The sequence below is a fragment of the Apteryx mantelli genome, chromosome 2 (assembly GCF_036417845.1).
Source record: "Apteryx mantelli isolate bAptMan1 chromosome 2, bAptMan1.hap1, whole genome shotgun sequence".
Classification (NCBI taxonomy): Eukaryota; Metazoa; Chordata; class Aves; order Apterygiformes; family Apterygidae; genus Apteryx; species Apteryx mantelli.
In genome coordinates this window covers 162,600,086-162,623,538 of record NC_089979.1, presented here as the reverse complement: position 1 = coordinate 162,623,538, position 23,453 = coordinate 162,600,086, and the positions used below count along the sequence as shown (strand labels likewise).

General features: G+C 41.7%; 1 protein-coding gene across 3 annotated transcripts in view; it reads left to right on the top strand.

Annotated features, from left to right (window-relative positions):
- Window positions 1-22,782, top strand: part of GALNT11 (polypeptide N-acetylgalactosaminyltransferase 11) — a 55,648-nt gene extending 32,866 nt beyond the window's left edge. For 2 of the 3 annotated variants that reach the window (XM_067291966.1, XM_067291967.1), the window contains exons 7-12: window positions 2,078-2,195; window positions 4,004-4,156; window positions 6,948-7,166; window positions 10,493-10,597; window positions 19,544-19,681; window positions 21,961-22,782. In XM_067291966.1, the coding sequence (XP_067148067.1) occupies window positions 2,078-2,195; window positions 4,004-4,156; window positions 6,948-7,166; window positions 10,493-10,597; window positions 19,544-19,681; window positions 21,961-22,092 (865 nt within the window). In that variant the 3' untranslated portion in view covers window positions 22,093-22,782. The remainder of the gene's footprint in view (window positions 1-2,077; window positions 2,196-4,003; window positions 4,157-6,947; window positions 7,167-10,492; window positions 10,598-19,543; window positions 19,682-21,960) is intronic. The other variant, XM_067291968.1, reaches the window with a different exon arrangement.
- The last annotated feature ends 671 nt before the right edge of the window (window positions 22,783-23,453 follow it).

The following is a 23,453-nucleotide window of genomic DNA, read 5'->3' as shown; positions in this document are numbered from 1 at the left end:
CAACGGGAAGGAGCTGATTGTGTTGCTTCTAGTTGCAGGTCTCCATCTCGGTACAGAATTCAGGTCCTGTAAAAAGGAAGAGCTTTACTTTTTTCAAGACAGACTGACTTCCTGCAGGATGTGGTGCTTTTATTAGATTTGTAAAGTGAAGCAGAAACTGGGTGCTCTCATCTTTTTCTTCTTCTTTGTTTTTTTTTTTTTTTTCTTTCATTCTCTGTGCTGTGGTCTGACAGCTCTGCAGTTGGTCTTTCCCCATCTGCCCATCACAAGATTTGCTCTGAGGAGCCAGGAGGTTTCTTAAGTTACTTAACAGTTTGACTGGCTTGTCAGTCTGTTTGGAAAGTGTCGCTGTGGTGGTTTCTGAAGTCAGAAGGAAAGGACAGACTGGGAAAATCCTTAGGGGGAGACAGCATAGAAAATCCTAAAATCCTAATTCTGTTAAGAGCCTTTGTCAGGGTTAATCTGAGGCGTACTTGAGGATTAGTTCCCTCTGTAATCAACACTGCTGTTGCCTTCCTTCAACTCACTTTTCGGAAAAACTGTGGAAAACCCAGAGAACTTAGTCTCATCATTTAAGATGATTAAATTTTCTGAGTGTCAAAGTGGCTTTCCTACTTAGAGCTCTCTGCCTGCTCCTAGTTTGCTCTTTAACTTTTGAGAATGGCTTTCCATCACATGGAAAGTTCTACTTTTTAATGGTCTGAAGACCTTCAAAATGAAATGTTTTGGTGTCAGGTCTGGAAAAACAGAATAACCTTCCAACACAGATTTTCAGGTGACAAACTGCAGTAGAAAATTGTGTGGGATCAAGCAAGGAAATCCAGATTTAGGCTTAGCTTAATCACAGCTTTTTACTAACAAGAATGAGAAAATGCCTGTTCACAGCCACTATCATATGTCATGTTTTTGAAGCGTTTTTATTCCCTGGTATAATCTTCTAGGGCATAATTTTCTGATTAAGTGAGAGTTTTGATGATCCGAGAGCAATTTAGTGTATGGGTTGTAGAACAGGGATCGTATACAGATTTTTACAAAATACAGCACTGCTCCAGTAATGTACAGGCAAGACAAAAAAACTGGGGAATCCCAAAGAGAACATATACAAATACAAGATTTGTAAGTTTTTGAATAAACTGATGATTTCATCAGTGATGAAACAACGCTGTTCCTGGTATTTAAATTTAATCTATGAGATAGTGGCATTTCTCTTGCCTTCCTGGCTTATGTAGTTTAAGTCTGGACCTTGTTTCAAATAGCTAGGGAATTACTACTGGATCTAATTTAATCTGGGAAATAATGTGTGCTCTGGATTCTGCTCTCTTTCCTCCAGTTGGGTCAGGCCCAGACTGTATAATTTGCCCCTGTAAGAGGGGGAAGAACATTTTATTGTGTGTAAGTCTATATATTTCCATAGAATTGCTATGTAAAATAAGCGGTGCCTCCATACATGTTAGTCTAAGTAGCTGACTAGGTGAGAAGATAACTTCTGTCAGTTGTGAAGAACCGGGTACAAACTACCGATCATAGTGACGTGATGATAAACTCGCTGTGGTGTTGCACAAACCAAGTTAGAGCACTTCTGTCCGTCCCCCCCCCCCCCCACACACACACACTCACTCCAGGGTACACTTCTCTTTAGTTTGTTTCTAGCTGTAGGGGAAATCAGATCTCTCTTTATCAGAAGCCAATTAAAGGAAGCTTCTAAGTTTCACTGTAGAAAACTTGAAGGACTCCAAACTTGCACAGGTTTTCTCTCTTTTTGGAATAAAAAGAGACAGCCGCTTTGTTTCCCTTACCTGACCCATCCTTCTTCCTCAGTTCTAATCAGTTTTTCTTTTATTCAAAAAATTTGCTTTATAGATGATGGAATAATGAAAGATCACAAATACTACTTACAGATCTGCCTTTGAAAATAGATTTTGAGATTATAAAAGTGTGATCTACTGATTTTTGATGTCTGCGGCATTGAAACTTTCTTCTGTAGGTCTAAATGTAAGATTTAGAACTAGCAGATTCAGCTAAGATCAGTGTTTTTGTCTAAAATGAAGTGAGAACTTTTTTCAATGTTTGTTTTTAGGTCACCTACTATGGCTGGAGGCCTGTTTGCTATGGATCGTGAGTACTTTAATGAACTTGGACAGTATGATAGTGGCATGGACATCTGGGGAGGAGAAAACCTGGAAATATCCTTTCGGGTAATCTAGCTTTTATGTATATTGGAGTATGAACCTCAGTGTTTGGCTTCTTCACTTCTCTATGTACAGACTCTTTAGCAATGGAATAGCTGTTTGCACACTAACTGGCACTTCTGTCCCCGGAAAGGATGCCTTCAGCACGCAGTAACAGCCTTTACAATAATCTTCAAGTTTAAACAGGAAGGTTTAAGGGAATTTTGAGCTGTATAGTTAAGTTTGTGGTTTTTCTTTGTTTGGCTGGCATTTCATATGCATTTAAAGAAGCACAGGAAATACTGGTCACGTAAACTTATGCAGTGAGCTTATGAGTTGTCTAATGAATTTCACAAGCCAGTTAAAGGCAGACATATGGCTCACAGCAGCAATGACTATGAGTAAGTTTGTGATGTTTCTGTGGGGCATGCCAGACACTCCAGCCTCTGTCTGGAGGGCTTGGAAATGTAATTTTTGATAAGTAGATTGAGAAGAAGCATGTAAAAGAATCAGCTTGGATGGAAAAATAATGAGAAAATGGTTATCAGGTGATTCTAAAGTGATAGTTCATTGGAGTTGCTATATCTTTATCTCTTCCTCACTGTCACTCCCCTGAAAGAAAAGCAAAATTTTTTATGTTCAATGTCATGTTTACATCTTCAGTTTTGTAAAGTTGATTCATCAATAGGTTTGACAAGTCTGCCCAAAAATGAGATGCACATCATTGACAAATATGCAAAAGAGGGTTAAAAGTTAGTTACATTTTTTTCAGAGAAATCTGTTGTCTAATTGTCATAAGAGATATCAAGAATAGAGATCAAAAATAAGAATAGGGGCTTCATAAATTGAAGTGACTTTAAAGGCGTGTGTACTGAATAATTTGGAAATTTTATTTTTAGTAAGAAAATGTAATCAATAGATGTATGAATAGGAGAGCAGGGAGCAGAGATGGAGAAATTTTTGTTGTTACTATGTAATACACCAAGTTTTGATGATAAGGGCTTTGAAAAATTGGACTGTATTCAGAGAGCTTATAAGGTCTGGAAGCCCTGCCTCCTTGGGAGAGTGTTGTTAAGAAATTCAGTTTATTTATCTTACCCAGGAGGAGGTTTAAGAGTGACTTGATTATAAACTGCTTGTGTGAAAAGACTTCCTTTTTGAGATCAGAGAACATGTTAATCCAACAAAGGTCCAATGATTTTAATTCGTTGGAAGCTGAAGTTTGAATAGAAAAACATAAGTAGTCAATGGAAGTAAAGTGTAAATGAAATAAATTGGGATGCAATAGAGCTTGATTAAGACACCCTAAATGTAGTGTCTGAATGTGAGCAATATTTCTGAGTTCCCATATAGTCAACAGAGACAAACAACTGTTTAAAATAGGTTCTTATACTTGGCTGAAAATCTCTCCAGGCTCCGTTGATGGTATTGACTGATCTTCGTTATCTGTCATGGAAGCATAGACATGTAACTCTCCTGTAGGCAAATATATTTAGGTATCTTAATCTGCAAGCTGAATCCCAGGCCACATATTTCATTATCTTCTAATAGATCGTTAGAGCGTAAGACATTAGAATAATATCATATTTGTGTTTTGCGAAAGGCATGATGTGTGTTATGTGGAAGGTCTGATGGTATGACCAAAATGGTCTTTTCTAACTTGAAAATCTAATAATTTCACTTGTCAGAAAGCATGGCATGTAGGACAACAGTGCTGACATCTAAACCCGTCATCACGCATAAACCTACCTAAGTATCTCTTGAAGAAGGGGAGGAGGTAGTGAGCCTTGTCAGTATACCGTACAATGAGGTATGTTCTGCTTTTGTGTGGACAGATCTGGATGTGTGGGGGTAGACTTCTGATCATCCCCTGCTCCAGGGTGGGACACATTTTCCGTAAAAGACGCCCCTATGGCTCACCAGGGGGACAGGACACTATGGCTCATAACTCTCTGAGGCTGGCACATGTGTGGATGGATGAATATAAGGTAAGACACATTTCCAGGCCACAAAATGAGGTTAACTGACTTGTTTGGCAAAGGATTGTTTTATGGCGAGGTCTGCTGCCATTCCTAATAACAGCTTGCTTCTGTATTCTGATTTCCTGATATTTATTTTGGTATAAATTTCTGAGTTCTGCAGGACTGTGGTGTAGCTTCTGAGTGCTCAAGTTTACTCCCTGTTACTCCTGCCTTCATTTTTGTTCCTGATGCCTTCAGGAGACTGATTTGTGCCTTTTTCATGAAGTAAGATGTGATGAATGAGCTTCTTGTAAGCTCTGCATTGTTCCATGTCCAAGTTGATATTACATGGCAGCCGTATACTGCTGTGTGCCTTCAGGTTCCACGCCAATGAGATGGGCGTTTTATTGGTTGTTTGCTTTTTGTTTTAATTAGCAATCTGATTCTTTGGAGTCTGTCTAGCCATGGTGGGTCAATAGGGATTGACTTTTGGATTCATGGGTAGCAGTATTCTTTCCCTGTCTTCAGACCTGGGTACTGTTGTTTTTAAATGTAGATTGGGTCTTTCACCAGTTTTTTGTGAAGCCCTGATCTCTCTGTGATACTTCAGGTCGTTTTGCCTTGTGAGACCACAGGGTTTGCTTTGTAGCCAGGTCCTATAGTCCCTGCAATTTATATTTATATAAATTTGCAATTTATATAAATGCAATTACAATATATGTATAAATGCAATTTATATATATATTGCTAGTTTTACATTTCTTAGAGGTTTGTGTTTTGAAACCCATCCTTTATCTTGATGTTCTGTCAGTCTGAGGAACCTATTAGGGATCATTAACTTTATCTCCATTCTCCATCTTTATAATGCATTTGTAGATTTGATCTAACACTTTCCCTTTATTGGTGTCTGGGTGCAGTTGTTTTGTGATTAATGATGGCTTTCTCGGAAGGTTGGAATTGACTCTGTTATTTCCAACTAATACTGCTTTGTCCAATAACGACTTAAACCACTGATTCTAGTGGTCTCTTATCAGTTTTGTGCTCTGACCTTTTCCAGCTGTTTCTAATCTAATTCCTTGATAGCTGCCAGTCTATCATTATCACAAATGTATGGATGAAAGGCAGGTCTGGAGATACTTTTATTCTTACAAATGTAACTCAAATGTTTGTGCCAAATGGATATCGTTTACTGAAGTGATTGTATGATAAATAGCACAAAGATAAGACTTAGAGGGCCTGTTCTACAGCAAAGAACAAATACCAGTATTTAATAAATAAAACTGCATGATGGAAAGGAAGCAGCAAAATTTGCTTTTTGCTTTGACAGTTATGAAAAGGTGTAAGTTCATGTATGCAGTTGAAATAAATAATGCGAAATAGTGAGGATTCTAAAATTTGAACTTTAACTAGAAAAGAATCAATTGAAGTAGCAGAACAGTTTCTGATATAGTGTTGTCCAGTCTATTTCCAAACTTCCCTGGAGTTTTCCAGCGTTCCAGTGTATTTAACATTTCCCTTTGCTATTAAAATAGCAGTAATGCATCACTCATCTAAATGCTCAAAGATCTCAGCAAGGACAAATGTGTAATCTGTCTTGAGATGATACTGTCTGTCATCGGACACCGATGTGTGAGATGACACCAGGTAATTGAAAATTATCAGAACATTGTTAGTAAATTCCTGCTTTCCTAGTACGGATTCAGTCAACAAAATACCGTGGCTTAGTGCCCTGACAACTAAATAATGCCTAGTAAATTAGTTAATGCACAAATAAAATGCTTTTTCTATGAGCCCCGTAAAGATAGCTAAATTCAAGAATCTACAAGGGGATTTTTCTTCTAGTTTCAGCTGGCTGCATTATACACTTGTGTATTCCTATTTGTCCCCACTGTGTCTGTTAGAGTTGAGCCAAAGCTAACATTCAGCCAGAATCTTAATTCATCCTTGCCTGATCAGGTACCATTCAGGGTACAATCATAAATTAAAACATGAAAAAATAATGTTGTTTGTAGGAGCCTTTCTGGAGATGATGTAAATGAGTGGGGGGAAAAATACGCAGCTTCACTTGCAGCCCTGGTGAAGGTCCTGATCCTTCATATGCATGGGAATAAATCCATGGTCCACTGAAGTTGGCAAGACAGTCCCATTTATAAGGCTGTTGTTATACATGATTCTTTTGTCCTAGTAGGAAGGTTGGTAGTTGGGGGTGAGGAAAAAAAATATACCTAAAACAACAAAAAACAATCAACTGGACAATCAAACTTCTTAACAGAAGCCTTGCCTAAATGAGGACGATGATAATATGCATACACATCTGCATCTGAGCTAATTGCTCTAGGGTGCCTTTATAGCCAGTGGAGTGTAGGGCTGACTTGTTTCTTCCTCAAGCTAGCATCTGAAATAGGTCTGCACAATCATGACTGAAAAGTGTTGTGCAGGCCGCTCAGAAAAGCAGTCTAGGAGGACTAGCTCAGAGTTAGGCAAAATAAATCCCCTCTTCTTGTGCCAAAATAGACACTGGAATTTCATAATGATAGTTTCAGAGTAACTTTTCAGACTTAATGATTTAAATCACTAGCAACATGAGATGCATGTTTACTAAATGAACTGCACTAGTTGCTCCTAAAAGTGGGTTTTAGAAATAATACAGAATGCGGTTTTCTGTGGGTGATAAGATTAATCAAGTTCTGTAGGCTATTTCTAAAATATTGTTGAAGCTTGCCTACTGTAAACAAAACTTTGAGGATTCTGCAAATAGGGAAAAAGTTGGAAACAAGTAATCTGACATTCCCCTCTTTTCTGTTTCTATTAAATACAGGAGCAGTATTTTGCTTTGAGACCTGAGCTAAGGACGAGGAACTATGGAAATATTACCGACCGTGTAGAATTGAGAAAAAGATTGAACTGCAAGTCATTTAAGTGGTATTTAGATAATATCTATCCTGAGATGCAAATATCTGGCCCCAATGCCAAAGCTCAGCAGCCAGTTTTTATTAATAGAGCGCAAAAACGACCAAAAATAATCCAGCGTGGAAGGGTAAGATAAACTTTCTTAAAAATACAGAAGTCTGTCTTGTGAATTATCTTTCAGAAAGAATCTCAAGATTTCTTCAATAATGCGTAAAATAATGCACTTCCATAGAGCACAGAGTTTTAGTATTGCAACGGATTTTGTTTTGAAAATAACTAATTTTGTGTCTTTGGACAAAGGTAAATTAATCTGACTCTAATCTATATTTCAGGGTGTCTTCAGACTAGATACTATTCAATGAGGCCTTTTACCTCTAGGCTCTGAGCTGAAGTTTTGAAGTCTTTAGGGTGCTCTTTCTTGGCTGTTGGTGCTGTAGCTGGATTTGGATGGAGAGAAATGACCTGCAATTTTCATACACTGTTGGTTTATGATAAGAGAACAATGTGATTAGCTTCCAAACTCCTTTCTTTTACTGGACAGTTTTCTGCAAAGATGAACATTTGCATCTGAGAGTGATAATGAGGCTTTTATTCTCAATTCCTAGATAATGAACAAAAGAGTCTTGCTTCCCCCCCTTCCCCAGAGTAGAAGTGGGGAAATATATTTTTACATGTATTCACAAGGAAAATCTGGATAAAGATTCACCCTTTAGCTCTGACTCCTGTATTTATGGATTTGTATGCAGGCAAAGCCAGAGTTGTGTCTGTTCTCTCCAGCGCTAAATTTAGCTGATATAAGGGTTTTTGTTTTGTTTTGTTATGCTTCCCAAAAATCATGGATAATTCCAAAGCTGAGAGCGCTTTATCAAGGTTTCCTCTGTGAAAGAGAAGACCTTTGAATGAACTATTTCATGTGTACATAGATTACAGATAATAAAAGATTCCAGCCTAACTCAGTAACTGAAACCACTAAGCCGTGACTGTAGCCCTCCGCGCAAGGGCAGCGTAATACCATCTGCAGAATCTGACGGCTGCCGGTCCTGCAAGTAGGTCCAGGTTGGAGGCCCTGAGCTCTCGCAGAACCTATGGGCAGAATCAGATTTTTGCTTGGAAGCAGCTGTCTGGGAACCCAGGCTTTGCACAATACTTTCTAATTGTATCCCAGTTCTAAAGTTACTCATCGGGGCAAACATGAATAGTTTCCCTGAATACAGCTGATATAATGAGCCGGTCCAAGTATTCCTCTAGGCAGACATTTTTTTTCCCCCCTGAAATTTAGTGGCTTTCTGCTTTTATTCAGACAGATTTTTAGCTAAAGAAATGTTGACGTGGGGAGAGGCTCCTGAGGGATCCAATTGTCTCGGCAACCACAAAAAGGAGAAGCCTTCCTAACAATGATTTCTTGTTTTTATTTTTTTATTTTTTTAAAAAGATTGTGTATCCTTTAAAAGGCGGGAGGCAAGACACACAAAAATGCAGTTCCTCAGCTTGGTTCTCCAGGGTTTGAGCATTATACCCGGCATTGTGGGAGAGTCAGCTTTGGCTCTGATTATATAAACTAGCTCCAGATGCCTATAAGGAACAGAATGATCAGCCAATGTCACCACTATGTGCCAAACTTCTCAGGATTCGAAATGAATCACTCCAAATCCCAGCTTATTCTCAAAAACTAATTGGGCTGGAGATAAGTGGTGGTTTGACAGCTGGGAAGAGCTGTAATAATCACAAATTGTGACAGTTCTTAGCAGTGTTATCAAATGTTGATCATCATGGTCAATAAAAACAAGGACAAATTATGTAAAACTCATGTAGCTGTATGATTTGAAAGCCTAGTGTTGAGAGAGTTATGATGTAAATGAGATTGTACCTAGAGATCTCTGGGGTATGAGGAAATGTTGCTTAGGAGATTTGTATAATTTGTTTTAGATGTGTGTAGGGAATAGGAGGAACAGGGTGCACTTGAGGAGGCAGATGGTGTCTTGGGACAGCTATTGCCAGGGATGGTACTTAGAGAAGAATGCTATTTGATACATACTTTCTAATTTTTGCTATCTTGTGATGGCGTAGTTCTCCTAGCATGTTATTGGAAGTGTCTTTTGATTTCTAAAAAAGCCCTGCAGAATCAATACAAAGGTCAAGGCAACTGTGTGTTCATAATAAAACAAAATTTGCAAAGCAGTCAGCCTGGCCTCAAGCTCAGGACAGCAACAAATATTTTTTTCTCTCCCTTTGGCTCCAAATTGGAAACAATTATTTTTAATACAGATGCCACACATGGAGCCCTGCCACCCCTCACACATGCCCATACCCAGTGGCATATGCGCTCCCCTGCACCTGGGCTCGCACCCTCTGCTGCCTGCAGCACAGTGCTTGGGGTGCAGGCAGTATTTGTTGCCTAAATAGCTGTTCCCCAGCACATTAGGGAGGGGAAAAAAACAATTGGGCTGAAAGGAAGCGTTCTGTTGGCCGCCAGTTCAGGGCACATCTATGTAGGTAATAGAAACCAATTTGAAGCCAGAATAAAGGCATGTTGGTGTGCTGGGTAACTCTGTGGGATCTCATCAACATCTTAATGATTTTGGACTGTTAGAAGAGGACAGGCAAATCTTCAGGCTCTACAGATAATCTCTTAGGTGACTTTTAGGGGGGACTTCATTGCCCAGACAAGGAGAGATGCTGCTGACTTGCTAGGAACCTCCTTGTTTGCTTTGGTGGTAGATGCTTCCCAATCTGCATCAGCAGGATGGGCTCCTGACTTGAACCTGTTCCCCCGGGCCAAATGCCAACACCACATTCATTACTCCAGGTCAGGGCAGGCAGTTCATTTGAACCGGAATGGGCATTCTGGGTGTGCGCAGTTCTCCCTTCTCTGATTTGTAATTAAAATAACATAGCTGTTAAGTATGGTTTTTCAGTTATGTAAATGCTCTTGAAAATCAAGTTGCAGAAAGTTACTTATGTTGTTAAGGTATTTGTATTTAAGCACCGCCTTTCTCCTCCTTCTCCAAAGGAGTTGTCCTACTTCATGAAGAGGGACTGTGGGAGGGGAATGTCATGTTTAAGGTAAACTATAGTAAGTGTAGCTTATGCAATACAGTTTAAATTCTTGAGCTAGTGAGTACCTGTGACCTTAGACTTTTGGAGAGAGTGCAGAAATGAAAGAAACCTGGCTCAGAGTACACAGGCTAAACTGTCATGTTGTGTGTATTGTATTTGTACCATAAAGAGAGAGAAATCTTGATGTAGTTAGAAAGCAAAATGGAATTATTTAATGCTGACTTTTCTCCAAATTATCTGAAAAACAAAATGGTATTTTAGAAGGGAATGAGGGTTTTTTATGTTATGTTTTTTTTTGTGAGTACTTTGAGTTCTAGAGCTTCTAAAAGCATTACCATATGTTCCCTCTGATACGTCTATTTACTGTGTCTATCAAACTATGTTTTCCTTTCACAGTTGTACCACCTTCAAACCAATAAATGCTTGGTCGCCCAGGGACACCCGAGTCAGAAAGGAGGACTGGTAGTGGTTCGCGAATGTGACTACAATGATCAAAACCAGGTATATTTGCTTCCTAATGATACCAAACAGTAGTGCACATATTGCAGGTTGCTAATATGTTTTCCTGCTGGCAAAATACCTTAGCATGACATCTCATTTTGGTGCAAGGAGGCTGATTTCAGAGTATTCTTCAAACTGCAAGGCTGGCCAAGGAAACTGCGGAGCTTAGTACGCTGTACCTACTAGTGCTGAGCATTGGCTGTTATAATCTCCTGTCTTTATGGGCTGAATCTCTATATTTGGTTGAAAACTACCGCAGATAGCTTCTGATGAGTTCATAACCTACTGATTGACACTTTGGGCTTTGTAGAAGCGCTTCTGGTCAATTCTTCATGTTGGGACTCGGCGAGGCTTTTTCTTGGTCCACTCTTCCTTGTGTAGCGTACCACTGTGTTTATCTGCTGTTGTAGTGGTTTGTGGTTTGGGATGAATGAATGATTTGTTCTTACCATTAAGCAGAAGGAGTTCTAAGGAATCTAGAAGGTTCTTCGGTTGCAGGTGAGTTGCTAATCTGGTGTTTAACTGGGGATGGATGTGAAAAATCTAATGAGTTATTGTATTACTGAATGAAAAGCCTTTGCTATTCCGCTTCCATTCTTCCAGGCAACAGAAACTTAGGACTGAGAAAAATAATCTTCAAGGTAGAGAGATCCTAATGCCTTTAAGTTCTTTAGCTAACTAAGAACTGCATTGAGAGCATTGAAATTTAGGAGTCCTGGGGACCAAAGTCTAAAAAATGGATCTTTTCTAAGGAGAAAAGTAATCAAAGACACTAAATAAATGCAATGTAATGCAGCATTGCTTTACCACAAGTGGGTTGTGCTAGACTAACTTGGTATTTTATGAAATGGGCGGTGGTTTTCAGGACAACAAAACTGCAGCAGTCAGTCAATGAAAGCACTTGATGTTATGCTGTATGGAGGATTATTAGCAGAGATGAATGGTAGAGTTTAAAGTCTGGGGGTTTAAAAATGGACCTTAATAGAAATGACAAGTGACAACAAAAAGAACTAATGATGTGGGTGTGAATTTAAGTGACCAATCTTAAATTGGATCTTCATTAATATTTCTAATAATGACTTTGTATGAGAGAGACTAATTATCTTAAGGACTGAAGCAGTAGAAGCACAGTATTTATAATAGTCCCAAACAAAAGGTTGTATGCTTTGTGAATTAATGGGACTTTGTGCTCCTAGCTGTGGGCTCACCACTTGGCTATGACAGAGAGAGAGCGTGTGAGGGGTGTTAGGCAATGTCTGGGTGAACGTGGTGTGGCCCTAGACACATGCTCTCCAGCTGCCGCACCGAACTTATCAATAAATACATCCCCGTGATCAGTCTGCCTTGGGGATATGGAGGGACTCTCACTGTGACTAAACTGTAGGTCCCCTGTTTTAAAGATGGATGGATTTAAGCTGGAATGAGAAGGGCAATAGAGGTTTTCCAGTATGTTCTCTTTCCATAAGCTATAAGAAAGTCAGCAAGTCTTACTGACTATGTAAATGTAGTGGTTGGCACCAGAGATTTCACACTTACAGTGCCAAAGGTGCTAAGCTGCTTTCTGAGACATTCAGTCTGAGTGAAGAAGCTGGAATGTTTTTTTTTTTTGTGGATAATGTCCACAGTAAGAACAGATGGTCCTCACAGTCACTGTTTCTCTTCCTCTCCTTCTGTGATGTTTCTAATGGTGAACCACCACATGGTTGGAGGAAGTCTGCTATTTTTCCCCCTTATCAGAACCTTCTGCTTTTCTCCCACAGACAAACTTCAGTTATCCTTTTGGTGTCGAGAAAGACTGATTAATGCTCAGATTGTTGATCTCTGGCTCCCTTTCTGATGAACCGAGTTTAGTAGTAGGAAGCGGCAACCAGTCTCATGGAAAACTGGCTGCGCTATCTTCTTTTATAGTGTTTTTGTTCTCCAACCAAGTACATTTAACCAACAGTATGGTTTTATGCCATTAGACTTTGCTCTCCTAATAAATCCTGAGAATACACTTCAGCCTGTTTTCTTTCAGATCCTCTTGAACAGTCTTGCTCAAGATGCATGAGAACAATGTAAAGAAAGAAGAGACTTTTTAATAGTTTCTGCCTATAAAAATAGGGAGAAACTTTCCAAGTATTAGGTGCCTTTAATTGCCATTTCTGGTAACATCCAGTCTGTTGGTCTTTTCAGTTAATTTTTGTACTGTCTATCCTACACCTTTAGCCTAACAAGAAAGGCTGTGTTGGGTCAGGTCAAAGGCAGGTACCCCAGTGCACTGTCTTGAGGATGCCCAGCAGCAGAAGGCGAAGCGAGCAATGCAAACAGTGCAGATGTGGTTATGCTGGACGATAGCTCAAGGAAGCAAGCTTGCAAGCAGTATTTTTGTGACTTTTGTGTGTGTTTTTTTTTTTCCTGAGCCAAAGATGGAATTTTTGTGAATAACAGCCTTTGAATTTTGTTTTTTCATGAATGTTTAACTATATTTTGAGCCAATATAAGTTTTTGGTATCCTGTGGCAATGATTACCAAAATTCAGCTGTGTTTTCTGTGGAAAAAATGTGATGCCACTTTGATTTCTTTTGAAGCCTGTTAATTTTTCTCTGAGGTATCAGAATAAGTTATCACTGTTTATCTCGTTCCAGGCTACCTTTGCTTTGTGAATAAATAGCATCTTCTCTTGAAAAACTACTGTTCAGTAAGGAGTAAGATGCAGTCTACCTGGGAAAACATGCAAAAGCTGGGAAAACAAAATTTGGCTTTCTTGAGACTCTTATTAATTGTAATTCTTTGGACTGAAAAATGATCTGTGTAATACTGGCAATTTCTAGACGAGAGCTAACCTTCAAAGTGCTAACTTAATGTACCTGTTGTTGGAGGGGGAAAAAAACCACAACAGACTCACTGAAGTCATGAGACTGGCCTTAGAAGCAAGACTGCTTTACCTTTAGTTTATGCCTACTTTGTTTTCTCTCTTTCATGGCTGCAGAGAGAAGCCGAATTCTCACTTAACTCCTTGATCAAATAATAGCTGTTATGAAAACTTTGCAATCATATCATCAGTATGGATAATAACTCAATTTGATCATCCTTAAGCAAAGTTAAAAAAGATTCACATTAGAGAAACCCATTTTCTAGAATTTAACAGTGGCATTACACGGTGTTTTTTTGTTTTTTTTGGGGGCACTATAGTAATAAAATGCAAAAGAAAAGTGGTTCTCACAGGTGATGCATCTAGAAAATATTCCAAAATTAGGGTCTTCCTCTAAGGTATGTTAATAATGCATATTAGGACACATTTTATAGCCATAACAGAAACACTCAGTAGTCTGGGATAATACTGGGAACTGAACGCAACTTTTGGAATGGATAATGAAAATGTTGTGGTTGGAAATGGCATGAGTAGGAGAGGTGATGTGATCTAGTAGGACAAAGGTCAGTGCAAAGAAGTCTGAAGTAACAAAAGCTAAGAAGCAGAGAAGTTGATTGTGAATTTTGCGAGCAGAAAACCAACATGGAATGAGAAGTTTTGTAGTTGAAGAGTGGTTGTGTGAAGGGACTGCCAGCATTGTCAAAGCAAGCACTGTCCTTCCTGAAGTCAGGAGGATATCTGATCTCTTTCTGGAAGCAAGGCTGAGAATGCTGAAGATGGTGCACACCACAAAAACCTATGTGTTGAAGGACGATGGAAAACATTAAAGCACTTTGAAAGATCATGAAAGGTTGGAGGTGTCTGAAATGCAGAAGTAAAAAACTTAAGTGATATGGATTCTACCCAAAAATGCCATACCGAGGGTTAGTGAGGTGGTGATCAGGAGGCCAGGATCCTGAAGCAGACTTTGCACTAGATACTGCCACAAAGGAAGAGAAATAGAAGTAGCCGCCAACTAACTTGGCAAAGAGAATCAAAGAAGGTTTTGGAATGAAGTAGAATGGCCAAAACAAGACAAATTAGTGGGAGCATTTGTGATTTGGCAGCTTAAAGAAGATTGTATTTGTAATGTATATCTGATGCATGCTTGTTATCTTCCTGACCTAAATGCCTAAAGCCAAGTTTTTTTCTTAAAATCCACTGTGCTATGTGTGTTTTTTCCTGCTGTTTGTTTTCAAATGCACTAAGTTGACTTTTTTAAGCTTTACTTTCTGAATTGTGTTTATTATAACCTTTCCTCTGTGTGTTTGCTTCATCTGAATAATTTAAGCTTTCATCTACTTAGCAATATGTTAAGCTTTAATCATGTGACTCTTGCCATTCCAGCTGGTGATGGTGCTTAGGTGTCTAAGCATGTGCATCTGTACTCTGCTGAATATGACTTTAAAAGATTATTTGAGCAGGGAATTTCAGAAAAGTGCTGTTAACACTTGTGTAGCACTTTATAAATCCAAACAAGTACTTTAGACTCTTGCTCTTGAACAGTTTGTAGAAGGCTCTACTCACTAAATCACTGCATTTTTCTGTAAGGTCTTTCTCCCTGTATCTCTGGATCATGGATGTGAACTCGCTTTTTTGATACAACACACATGTCTAGAGTGAGTGAGGAGAAGAGCAGGTTGTGATGTCTGCTTGCTGCTTCAGTTTCATCAGCAGTTTGAGCAACACACTTCCGCAGTCTCCCTAACAAAGAATTTGTCCATTCTACAAAATATCAGGAACACACCTTTTGAAATGTAAAACTGGCAACACGTACATGCTTTAGAATGACCTTCAGGTGAACACTGGGTTTCCTGGATAAAATAGCTTAAAATAATGATTATAAAACGCCGAGCGTTGCTGCTTCTGGAAACTTTCACAAAAGTCATTTGGTGCTCTGATGTTATCGTTATAATAACAGGAACTGCAGTATATGCAACTAGCTGTGATGATGCAAATAGCTAGGCAGAGCTCGTCCTCAGTGCTGGGTGGCTTCTTTGTGCTCTTAAACTGAGTTTTTGGCTTTTAAAAACTCTCTCTGACTGTATAAAGCTATAGTGCCCATCTAAGCAGTGGATTGTCACTGATCAGAGTACTGGAATGCTTCTCCTGTCAACGTGGTTCATGGCAGTGATTTTCTTTCACGCAAAGGGTTGTTTTTCCAGCAGTTACTGTCTCATATTTTTTGGAGTGAAGTTTTTCAATACATTCCTCTAGTGCTAATGCAATCTGCAGACAAAATAAGATCGTATATGTGTGAAGCTGTGCCAGCTGGCCAGCCATCCCTTTTATTACACTGTACTGCACTCTGAAAGCCAGAGGGTAGGCTGATGTTTCTAGGGAATAAATACTTCAAAATTATATGGAATAAAACAGAAAGCAATGAGTTTCCCTCTTCTACCTACTACAGATTCCTAGATTTTTTTTTTTGTCTAGGTTGGGAGTTAGCTTTTATTTTAATACAGATGTCCGTATTGATACTTGACCCAAAGTCTCATATAGTTAACTCCATTTTTGCAAAAGGAAATGACAGTATAGACCACCCTTCTAGAGGACAAAGTAACATTTGAGCCCTCTTCTCACTTGAATTTTCTCTGAAGTAGCGTGGATAGCTGTTGTCCATTTACATTAACTGATCATACTGTGGCAATAATTTCATCATTTAAAAAAAAAACAACAAAAAAAAGTAAGTCCAGGATCTTTTTATTATGGAAAAATAGAGAGGGATCCATGGGATATAGGGGCTTATGGAGGGAGGAAAGAGCATGCATTGGTTACCAACAGTGGCAGCCTGTAACCACAGTTAAGAAATACAAATATTAGTAAGATGAGAGAGAGCAAAAAAACAAAATAAAAACCATTAACATCCAGCAAGGTGCGACTCCTTGCAAGGACAGAAGTACAACAGTCATCAGCACAGACTTTTCATCATATACAGCCTAGTGAAAAAACATCGCTCCTTTAGGTGCCTAGCTCTGTGCTGCTGGCTACTTGCCATTTTTGCGGCAGTGCCTGCCTCTTTACTGGTTATAGGCCAAGCTTCACTATTGGGCTTGAGCCTGAACCCAAGGAAGTCACTGACAAAAGGAAAAGGAGAGCAGAAGACTTTACTCATAGGTCAGATGCTCTGTGCCAGGTGAGGTTTCCTTCCTGTATTGCAGTCTTCTGTGTGAGCTGGGCTGCTGCTCCAGTCAGCCTGTATAACCGTGAGAGCTAAACATCATCCTTCCAGCCTGTGGAGGCAGGGAAACAAAATACTTAATACTTTTCAGGGTATGCAAAGGCTTGCGGTTATATAATGCAAAAAAAAAAAAAAAAAAAAAAAAGAGCCACACTGGTGACTTCTTTCCCCATGCTCAAATCTGTTACTAATCTGCACGTTTGTACTGATATTCGAATCTGAATTTGGACCTATAAACTGTCTCAAATGTGGGGCTTGTTTCTCTCTTCTTTCTTTTTCACCCAAACCATATAACCAGCTTGAAGTTAATTTTGGCCGGCTTGTATAGGCCTTTCTGGAGAAGGATCGCACTGGATGTTAACCAATGTGTGGTGTTCTTCCAGCAGCCCATTACCCAGTTTTTGATTAAAGATCTGCTCCCTGTGCCACTGCATTCTTTCAATTCTTATTTCTCTCTGTCGTCTGGATTTTGCTCTATCTTTCTTCTCCTTTTAATAACAATAATCTTCTGGCAGCTCCTGCTATTTCTCCATTCTCTCCTCCTCTTCAGTCTTGCCTTGCTTTCTTTCTCATGACAGGGCTTAAACTGAAAAGGTGTGTTAGAAGACACTGAATCCATAATGTTAGGATATACTTTAATGTAATACCTGCAATTCCTTGAGGGGCTGTCAGTGATAGAGTGAACTGTGTACCTTTTAATCATGCCTTCCAGCTGAGATGGTGTCCTGAATCACAGCTCCCTCCAGAAGGCTGATTTTTAGCTTCACCAGACCAAAACCAAAATGCCAACAACAATTAATTTAATTTGCCTGACTTCACTGCCTGTAATTTGATATTTGAGACTTTGAATGTAAAACTCACACAGACTTGCTGGAAAAAAATCACAGAGGGCACTGTTACTGCAGCACTGTGAGCTATGTGAGATCATTACAGTGCGAAAAGAAGGAATACACCAAAGAGCTCAGCATGCCTGTAGGTCTTTAGTTCTGGTACAATTATGTGGGGCTCAATTCCTTCTCACGCACAGCAGCAGAAGTCGTAGGAAAGGGAGCTGATGGAGGCGAGCAAGGCGAGTTAGCAGAGCTGCTCCTTATATGTGCCAGCCTCAGGGCAGCAGCAGAAGGAGGAACCTGGCCAGCTGCACCTTCACCTGCTCGACACCCAGAGAGGTTCAGAGATGCTCTCCAGTTGCTATGCGAATGCAGGAGCCTCACTGGGGGTTCAGAATCGCAGAAGTTATGTTTGGTATTTAACCAGATGGTCTAGGCATCCTCCTTTCACTGCTGAGTTCCAGTTTTCCCATATACTTTCTCCATGCCTCCACCCTTGTATAACCTAGGAGGTTTCTGAGATGCACGCACCAAAGCTGCATCCATTTCTTTGCTTCCTGGCACAAGGATTGGTGTCTCCTGTTGATTATAAGAGTTCCAGGGTCCTCTACCTAACTGTTCTTGGCCCAAGTCTTTGCTGGCCTGAAGGGCACTGAGGGAGGGAGGTGGGACCAACAGCCCACAGAGTTGAGACCAAATGGATGGTCCAGCTTTCCTGAACCCTCAGGTACAGCAGACGTGCCTTACTCCAGAACAAGGTTTAGGCCAGGTCAGTGAGTGCCAGCAGGGCAGGGGCATGAACTGCAGCAACCGAAGGTGCCCGACAGCATTTTATGCTGACAATACAAGTACCTGCTTGGGCTGGGTTAGCGCAGGCGAGAGAACGAATTGACAGCTTCAGTGTGTCCCTGCTTTTTGTGAGAGGTGACAGTAGTTTTCAGTGTGAGAGCAGAGAAGCTCTCCAAACAAGTCACATAACGTATTCATAGCTGCAAATGTAAATGATGTGTTCTTGCTTTGTGCAGATAGGCTGCAGAGAGAGGTTGAGCTTCAGATGTGAACTCGATTCCCACCACCACGTGGGCTTCTGGCATATTGTGTAGGCTGTTGAGGTCCAGGTCAAGGCATTTTCATTTAGTCAGCTGTTGCCCTGAAACAAAATGTGTGCAAAGTGGGAGGGCTGATCTCCTCCGAAGGTTTAACCCTGGCACAACTAGCAAACACAGCCTGGCTGGGGAACGGAGAGGGCATAAACCTGTCAGCTGTGAAACATGTAGCTTTCAGCGTGAGTATGGTAGAGCAGCAATTTCTCACACTCCCCAGAGAGCGATCTGGAAAGTTTTGATAGCGTCTGGATGTCGGAGATCGTTTCCTACCTGAGCAAAGGTCTCTGCGTGCTAGGCCACTGGCTGTAAGGAGCAGGACCCTAGGACCAGTGCAGGGACTAGTTAAGCAAATTCTTACATGTTTCTGGCCAAATGCAGCAGTTTCCAAGAAGGCTGGAGATGCCTTTTTGCCTTGTGTGCCTGCCAAGCTGCTTCCACACAGCTCTTGTGCCATCTGCTGTTGCCCAGCTTCCCCCTCTGGCCCCCGTGCTGGCTTCCTGCATGTAGCTGAGGCAATCCACCAACCTTCCTTCATGTCTAAAGGATCATCTTTGGATAAGAAGATTTACTGCCTGACTTAATGACTTGGCTCAGAGAGTGGCCGTTCACCTGCCTGGAGATCTGCTCGTCCGTTGTGTCTTGTCTAGCTGTCTGGACAGGAGGAACATATGGGAGTGCTGCCTAATTTTGAAAAAACGCTAGTACAGAGCAAGAACACAAGTTGTCCTACTGGTGCCTCTGCACGGGGTAATGCTGGGAAGGCAACAGAGTGCTGCAGCTGCATTTCAGTTGCTGGGGAAAAGGCAGCAGAGGGGCCGTGAGAATTACAAGGCACATTTCTGACATCCAGATCTGACGTCCCCGGCTCTGTGGCTGGACAAAGGATGTAAGGCAGCTGCCCTGAAAGTTTCATGATAAATGCTTTTCCTCTTTCAGATCTGGGTTTACAACGAAGACCACGAGCTGATTTTAAATAATCTCCTTTGCTTGGATGTTTCGGAAACTCGTTCATCTGATCCACCACGTCTCATGAAATGCCACGGGTCTGGTGGGTCACAGCAGTGGACGTTTGGGGTAAGTGGAGTGGCTGGCATGTAGCAGCACATTTCTTGTAGTTAAACCTTGGTAAGCGACAGTGACACTAACAAGGCATCAGGGATGGGGTTTAATTATGAACAAACCTCAGATCTACTAAGCTGATCGTACTATGGCAGTCCCAGCCCCCAGGTGACGCAGCCTGTACTAGAGTTGCACAGTTTTGGTGGCTGCATTTCAGCCTGAACAAGATGTTCCCTGGGCTCTGGGCCTTTTCCTTTCCAACGCAGGAAGGTTTCTGCAGCCCCATCTAGACTCTTGTCTCTTCGTCACAGCCACCCGCAGAACTGCAGCTCACAGGGAGGTGCTGGAAAGAACAAAATCCAGCTCGCAGCACTGTGTTGTGTTGCCTGGCAGGACTTGCAGGAACAGGAAACAGGAGCAGTCTTGTGGTTATTTCTGCTTAGTGCTTGAAGCAGCACAGGGCAGCGCTGGGGACTGAGAGGAGTTTTTTGCGGTCGCTTCTGCAGTACAGTCGCATCTCCTTTGTTAGTGGCTTAGAGTCTGGAGTGGCTGATTTCACAAAACTGAACTAATGCTGCATATACATGAAACATGACTCCTCGGTATTAATGTAAAAGCTGTCTCCTCCCATGCCTCCAGTATAGCAGCAAGCCTGTAATAGAAGTATTAGTGAACAAACAAAAGAGCACTGCCAGAACTGCCTGTTGCATGGTCATGTATTTCCAGGACAGCCCTGTATATACTGTCCTGGGTTCATACTGTGCTGCTTCTTGGGAGCACAGGTTCCTAAGTGGATTCAAATAAGGAAGCTTGTTGCAATCCGGGAAGGTTCAGAGACCTCGAGAAGCAGATACGGGCAGACCCAGAGTTATGCGTGTGTCTGACGGTTGGAGACACCTTGCAGCTCCGCCACAGCCTTCATCCAGCAGCACCACAGCCCGCTGCTGGGAGAGGGAGCGGGAGCAGGGAGCTAAGGAAGGTTGCTGGTGATAGGGGATTACTTGGGGTTCTTCAGCTTGAATTATTGGGCAAAGATTGACAAGCCTGAGAAGCGACTGGACAATAAAATTGCAGCAGAAATTCAATGTCTGTAAATGTTCAGCGATAGGTGTGGTGGTGGTGGGCAGTCCAGGCTTCAGGTAGGAAACATGGGCTTTGAGCTGACCAACGCCACTTGGGCGTATGGCAGGTGTATCTGTAACAGTGTCCGCCTGGTGCACAGTAATGATCAATAGCAAAAGAAAGTGAATCAAACATTAGAATTTTTTAGGAAAGGAATAGGGACCAAAATAGAAAAATGTCATCGCACCATGTTAGTTTGTCCGTACTGTGCATGCTGGTCTCCTCCTTTCAGGTTAAATTAGGGCTGGAGATGGTTCAGAAATGGGTGGCAGGGTAGATCTGAGGTGTAGGGTATCTTCCATATGAAGAATATGTGAGTAGTCTGGCACTCTTTAGAAAAGTGATGATTTGTATGGGCAGGGGGACTACAGTAGATGCGTAAGAGTCAGTGGCATGGAGAAAGTAGATAGAGGCCAACTGTGAACTGTGTCTTGTAGTACAAGACATGAGATTGTCAAATGAAGATGACAGAGGGCAGGCTCAAAATGAGGTGGTCGATAGTGTGGTGGGGCCATGAGCTATACAACACCTCACTAAAGGCTGCTGCGAGTGTAAAAAAACTTAAGGGAGAGTGGTCACGTACTCGGGAGCAATCTGGAGAGGGTTGCTAAAGTACAGACTGCATCACGCTCCAGAAATCTGAGCTAGCGATAGCTGGAGGTGGGGTGAGCACTCTGGGGGGCATCATAATATTCTTGCCACGTTTTCATGCTTCCCTGGTTGTCTGCATATGGCCATCAGCAGAGCCCCAGAGCCCAGGTCTGAGCCAGCGCGACTTCTCGCACACCTGCCCCCTCCGTGCAGGAGAGCGGCAGTCACTGTGCCGCAGGGTAACCTTGCGGGCTTCCTCGCCACTGAGCCATGGGGAACCGTTTTGATCATCCTTCCACCTCATTAAGAAACTACGGTGTAAACAAAATACGAATTAAGTCCCTCTAAGGGTATGGGAACCCTCGTTTCAAGGTCTGAACATGGTCATGGGGGCGTGCTGTACTCTGGCTTTCACCTGTTGCTGCTGTGGATCTTGGGTGTCAGGGCCTGGGAGAAAGGTTTCTGAAATGGTCGTCCCGAAGGAAGGGGCACCCTAAGCATCAGTTTCAGCTTCAGTTTGAAAATGGCGTAGAACAGAGGTTTTAATAAATAAATCCCGTCTGTCTTTCTCTCTCTCGCAGAAAAACAGCCGCCTCTACCAGGTGTCCGTGGGGCAGTGCATGAAGGTGGTCGATCCACTTAGCCATAAAGGATATGTGACCATGGCCATCTGCGATGGGTCCCTTCCTCAGCAGTGGAATTTTGAGAGCTGAGTCAGCAAGGATGTGGCTGTGAGAAGCGTTAAGACCCGATTTTCCCTTCAGCTGTGATTTCAAGTGATTCTGGAGGGCTTTGCAAGGAGCCCTTAGCTGCTACACCTGGCACCAGCCATCGCAAGGGTCACCCTTTGGAAATACTCTGCTACGAAAAGCTGCGTGCGTGAGAAGGTCCACGTGGCCACCGGTCCCTGGTCAGATGCAGCAGTGATGGCACCAGCCCCGCTACAGAAAATCAACGTGTAGAAGTGCAATTTATCAGCAGTTTCTTGGATTTCCCTGGATTATCGAACTGTTTTTAAGTAAGAAAAAATGATTAGAGCAATGTAATCTAAATTGTGAGATTTTAGCTCTGTGGATCTTTTAAATGACAGTGACAGAAAGGAGTCCTTCTCAAGTGTTTCATGTGCAGTATCTCATTAATTTACATTTTTAGTGTGGTTTTACTGGCCAAATTATTTTACCTTATCTGGAAAATATTTTTATTCCCTTTTATCTTCTGAAAATTGTCATTTGTAATATTTAAGTTTAGTTCTGTTAATTTCCAGTTTTAGGACATCTCATGTAGTTTAAATTCTTAGCTGTCATTTGTCACCTTGTATTTAAAACAAAGTAACTATTACAAAGTCTATTTTGATGACTCATGACAGTAGCTACATTTAAAATAAAGTATCATTTTTTTATTAATCAGTATTGCCTTTTGCTCTGTAGCCATGGGACCAGAAAGCACAAAGAGACTGATCCAAACTAGCAGTCACGTAATCAGGGTCTTCCCTTGTTTTCACTCCCTTTTCTTCACAGCCAGATCTTTCTCTCGCTCTCACTTCCAGGAGGGTTTGGCAGATACAGCTTCTCTCTCTTTTTTTTTTCCCCCCTCAATTTACCTGTTCCCCTTCCAAAATTCATTTATTTCACTTCTCTCTTTAACTTCCTGCCTGAGTCGCGCACACTTCAGCGTGTGGAAGCTGCTGTAGAAGAAGAACGCCGTTCTCACCCAGCGTGTGTTGTCTGGGCAGCGCTGGCCTTGTTTGTCGTGCAGGAGCAGGCCGCCCTGCCTGGGAAGCGCGCAGGCAGCCCGGCGTTGGCAGCCGGGACAGCCCTGCCCTTTCCCTTGGGCGGCAGAAGCGTTCTCCAACCGCAGAAATACTGCGGCATCCGGTTACTGACATTTTGGCAGCGTGAGGCAAATAACGGTGATGTTGGAGTAATTACAGAGCCGAGTCTTCCTGCAGGGAGGACAGATTGACTAGCGACGAGTTGCGTTTGGTCCTTCGCAGCCGGCCAGCGCGCGGCCACGCTGGGCGAGGAAGCGCAAGAGGAGAGCGGGCAGGTGGGAGCAGTCCCTCGCTGCTGCTCAG